Raw genomic sequence first — 5,469 nt, 5'->3', positions numbered from 1 at the left:
ATGATGTATGATGGGATTGTTCCTCTTAAAAAGTTCTAAAAAATATTATTATAAAACAAAGTCCCCCACTGCATCTATCTGCCTGAACGTGTTAAACTCAAAAACTACCCAACGCATTAAGATGAAATATGGTATGAAGACAGTTTGAGACCCTGGGAAGAGCATAGGCTCCCGGGAAACTACTACTTTTATAACGGAAAACTTTAGCCTGAAAAACTTTATAACGCGGGCGGAGCCGCGGGCAAAAGCTAGTTAATTATAATTGTATTCAAAATTGTATTATTCTTTAGTGATGTTTTCTATATATTATTATAATTTCTTATCTTAATTATCTTTGAGTGTATCTGCCTTACTTCACGTCGGCATAATTGCCCCAAAGGACAGAGCCAGTTAGGGGAAAAAAAATGTGATAACGGTTGCAAAATTATCGTAAAAACCTCGATACAACCAATCGCAAAACAGTCGACTCGAAATAATTGTGAATATTCATTATCATATCTCTTTGACGTTCATCAAGTAATGCAAATATAATATTTTTTCACTTATCAGATTGTTGTCCCCAAACTGCAGTATCTCTACCGTGGTTATAACTATCAGTGTATTTAATAACGACACTACCATAACTAAAATAAAAAATGCACAATATTGATTCGGATAGTGACGAGGAATTGCCGCAGGGCTGGGAGGAGCGAGCAACAGAGGATGGCAGCGTCTATTATGTCAAGTAAGTTAGTTTAGCTACAATAACATGTTGCATTAAGTCTTGTTACTTATACGATCGTAATAGGTAATGGTAATCGGTAAAAACTAAAAATACTCTTTACTACCTAAGATACATGTAATTTTATATTCCAGTCTAGTGATTAAAATTATGTAATACATTATTTTCAGTTCATTTACCAACAAAATTCAATGGGTGCACCCACAAACAGGACGAAAGAAAGTGCTCCCCAAAGACTTGCCATTTGGCTGGACAAAATCAGTAAATGAAGAGGGTGAAACCATATTTATACAAAAAGAAACTAACACCACAACCTACCTTGATCCGAGATTAGCCTTTGCAGTTGATGAAAAGGAACATGTGCATGACTTTCGACAAAGATTTGACGGTTCTTCAACAGCCTATCAGGTAAAGTACACAAATACAATATTGCTAATCTAATGAAATTAATTTATCTATTTTAAATTAGCACTGGTGGTTTGCATTTATAAAATATTTGTTATTAAATTTAAGCCATTCATACACACTTATACTTATTTTCCAATAAAAAAATGTCTTCCAGATCCTGCACGGAATAGACTTATCAATGAAATATGTTTTGATAACTGGATGCAATGCAGGAATTGGGTATGAAACAGCAAAATCTATGGCGAGGCATGGTTGTAATGTCCTATTTGCTAACCGAAACATGGAAGCCACCAATGAAGCAATTAAACAGATAGTGCAAGAAACCAATGCATGTGAAGACAACCTTAAGGCAATACATTGTGATCTGTCCTCATTGGAGAGTGTAAAAAAATGTGCTCTTGCTGTACCAACAGTGTTTGCAAAGTATGTATTTAAATTTCATAATGGATTTTTGTACAGTATCTAAGATATAATGGTATTGTCTATGATAAATAATATTTATTTTTGAACATCACAAATTAATTAAATAATAAACAACCTTTATGATAAAGAAATATGTAAGTTTTAAGCCTTTATGTATATTTTCACATCTATTATTTCATGCCTCTTTAGACTATTAGTGAATAATTTGTACATGAATATGACTATAAATTATGTACAAATAGACCTGAATAAGGTCTTTAAACTTTGATATTTGTAGCTACATGACTGTAATTGGTAAGTATCTAAATTGGTCACCGATGACAGATCCTATCTACCATGAAGGTGTACTATAATAAGATATAATTATGAAATAAAATTCATTGTAGCTTAAATTAATTGTATTTTTTCTTTATAGATCTTCATTGTCCTTCATGGTTGGGGATCAGATTTGCATAATATTTATTATACATAATCTCATTATCTTTTATGGTCTTTATTCTTGTAGACTGGCTAATACTAACCTCTTTTTAAGTCATATTGACTTCAAAATGTAGAGTATCCATAGGACACGGCACTGTGTTTCTACAAAACTTAGCATAGGCTTATTAAGGTGGTAGCTCAAGGTCCATTTTCATACATTTTGTTTCGGCTTTAATCTGGGTAACTAAACAAGTATTGGCAAGTAAAGAATTTAAATTCAAAAATAATTAATAATCATGGATATTGCAGAAATATCCATGATTATTAATTATTTTTACATTTTTCTTTCAACTGCGAGAACTAATCACTAACTAGACGTGAATTTAAATTCTTTACTTGCCAATACTTGTTTAGTTACCCAGATTAAAGCCGAAACAAAATGTATGAAAATGGACCTTGAGCTACCACCTTAATTTTATCATTTATGCCAATATATTTTTTGCAGAAATCTTGACATGGTCATTCTCAATGCTGGCTTGTTTGGTCTTCCGTACACAGAAACTACAGACCAATTAGAAACAATATACCAAGTAAATCATCTTAGCCACATGTATTTAGCTCTGTTGCTTGAACCATTGCTTAAGAAAGGCTCCAGAGTTGTATTTGTTTCCTCAGAATCACACAGGTGAAGTATTATTCAACTGGCTACCATATTTTATAGCTTGATTTAAAGTTTGCAATATTATAATTTAAAAAACTTTCAGATATGCAAGTCTCCAAAACAGGTTCTCAATGCAAAATCTTGCTATGACCAAAGAGGAATACAGTTCAATGATGTCTTATAATAATTCAAAATTGTATAATGTAATAACAGCCAAGGTAAATATATTGATGAATTATAATTAGGTACTTATTCTTATCAAAATATATTTTTTTAACTTACTTAAAACATTATTATGTACAATTGTCCATGAGAAAAAGTTCAAGTTGAGAATTCACCACACAATAAGAAGGAAGCAAATTGTGACATCAATAAAAAATATCTATACATTTATATAAAGCTGAAGAGTTTCTTTGATTGAACACATTTTTATTAGTTTTAACATATGAATCTCATGAACTACTTAACCAATTTTTTTTCCTAATAGGAAGCTACATTACTCTTAGTGCTATATACTACTTTTAACCCAGGATAATATAAAGTGGTATTTTTATCCTGGAAATATTTTTTCACGCGGGCGAAGCCACAAGCAATGTTATACAAACTAGTAGCTAAAAAAAACCTTTATCATCAAAAATCTAATGATAATATCAAACACCTTCAGATGTTAAGTGAAGAATGGAAAAGTAAAGGGATCTATGTAAATTCCCTACATCCAGGAAACATGGTATATACAAACATCAGCAAGTCATGGTGGCTGTACAGATTGGCATTTTTATTAGTCAGACCGTTTACTAAGTCACTTGTGAGTATTTTTTTTATAGGTTACATTTTGATGAAGGTTGTAGTGCAATGTTGCAATTTTTGTTTTTTTTCGTATATAAATATTTAATGTTCATTACAGCATGCGTGAAACACTTATAAAAATCCTATGATTTACTTTTGTGCAATAAAAAATCATGTTCATATTAATGATGGACATAGTTTAACTGTCTGACAAATTTAATTTAAACACACTTGGCAATTTCTTTATTTATTCCTATCAAGCATCCCAATATCTTCACTAACTTTTAATCAATAAGGTATTATAGCTAAGCATATATATATATATATATATATATATATATTTTTCACAGCAACAAGCTGCAGCGACAACTGTATATGTGGCGACGGCTGCAGAGCTGGACGGTGTCACTGGACTTTATTTTAACAATTGCTTCTACTGTGAGGAGTCAGCTTTGGCAAGGGATAAGGAAATAGCTTACGAAGTATTCAGCATGTCACTCAAAAATATTGTGGACAAAGTTGGCTCTGAACACATACAGAAATACTGTGATAAATACATAGAAAAGAAAACGCCATCATGATTAGAGAATATTATTTATTTCTTGATAATTTATATGTGTTTATGTAAAAAAATAAGACAAGAGACTTTTAAAAGATAAGCATATTAGATTTATATTTAATATATTATTGTGGGCTATAGAATGGTGGTGGATGGTTATAGCTAATTACACTAAGTATTATGAACCACAATTTATCAGTTTCAATATATCTGTGGTATTAAATTATATTTTAGTACCATGTTACCTAGTACGTACCTGGCACCTGTAGATAAATATATTAGCCTTATGCCGGCGCCACACATACCAAAAATATTTGAACACTTGTTTGAACTAATGTGTGGCACGGGTATTTGCGTATTTGTGCAGTTTGTTTAAATGTTTGCGTATTTGCCATTCGGAATCGGTTTTTCGACCACACATCAAAGCGTTCAAAGTTATCGAGTCGCTTGAAGGAGGACCGATTATATGGAAACCTAAAAGTAAAAGCCATAAAAATTGAAATTTGGTCAGTGTCTGTAACTGTGTTCAAATGTGTGGCAGTCTTTGTTCAAATATTTGTCTGTGTGTGGCGCCGGCATTAGGATTGCGATTGCGCGTCAATTTGATGGTATTTGATATAAAATTAATTTTTTTAATAAATGAAACTCTTTGGGCAAATACAGTATGTATTCAAATTTCAGTAAAATTATACAACAAATTTAATTATGTTTCTGGACATAATATTATAGTTATGAATGGAACCAACACTCGTAGGCAAAGTTACAACACTTCGACGGTCGAGAGTTCGCAAAGATTTACGAATAATCCCGTTAAAAAATAACTTTAAGGTCTTTTTGAAAAATATACTAACAAAATTTGTCTAGTAGTTTTAGTTGCAAATTAAAATGATTTGAACTTAAGAGGAAATGCTTGGAACCAACATTTTTAGTGTTTTTTTTATATTATAAAAATGATGAATATATATCCATTTACAAAAATTAAACAAACAAAGTAAAGATAATATTGTAGAAATTTATTTAATTTTATTTTTCCTATACTTGTATTATAAATTTTGAATAGCACGCCGTTTTTTTGGAGGCACCTCCATAAATTAAAGTGTAAACCTGCCGATATCGCTGGACCGTGTAGGCTGTATATCACCAAAGCTTTATTATATTATTTATACATAATAATATGACTGATTTTTATTTCAATGTCCTTGCCTATAAAATATCCCCGTAAATGTAAGCTCAACACTAATAATTATAAAATTTATTCTAGTAATGCAAAAAAAATTAATAAATATACTATATTTTTTTTTTTACTTTAAAGCTTTCGCAAAAATGCTGTAGTTGAAGTGGAGCTTCGAGATAAATATTTTTTTAAAGCACACTAAGCAAAGTTGGTGGATTTTTATGAGTACCTCAATAATACTGATTCAATATGAAATTAAATTAATTATAGTACGATAGATGGCGTTATAATATGAATAACGTACTTTCCGTCCTTTT

General features: G+C 30.9%; 1 protein-coding gene across 2 annotated transcripts; it reads left to right on the top strand.

Annotated features, from left to right (window-relative positions):
• The first annotated feature begins 254 nt into the window (after positions 1-254).
• Positions 255-4,169, top strand: LOC115440601 (WW domain-containing oxidoreductase). 2 transcript variants are annotated; one of them, XM_037442536.1, is made up of 8 exons: positions 255-415; positions 550-724; positions 892-1,129; positions 1,284-1,552; positions 2,478-2,657; positions 2,737-2,851; positions 3,298-3,438; positions 3,770-4,169. In XM_037442536.1, the coding sequence occupies exons 2-8, from the start codon at positions 636-638 to the stop codon at positions 3,998-4,000; spliced, it is 1,263 nt and encodes a 420-aa protein (XP_037298433.1). In that variant the 5' UTR covers positions 255-415; positions 550-635; the 3' UTR covers positions 4,001-4,169. The 2 variants fall into 2 exon arrangements, with proteins under 2 accessions (XP_037298433.1, XP_030020838.1); XM_030164978.2 differs by having other exon boundaries at positions 265-724.
• The last annotated feature ends 1,300 nt before the right edge of the window (positions 4,170-5,469 follow it).

The sequence above is a fragment of the Manduca sexta genome, chromosome 24, assembly GCF_014839805.1.
Source record: "Manduca sexta isolate Smith_Timp_Sample1 chromosome 24, JHU_Msex_v1.0, whole genome shotgun sequence".
Lineage (NCBI taxonomy): Eukaryota > Metazoa > Arthropoda > Insecta > Lepidoptera > Sphingidae > Manduca > Manduca sexta.
This window is presented reverse-complemented; position numbering and strand designations above follow the sequence as displayed.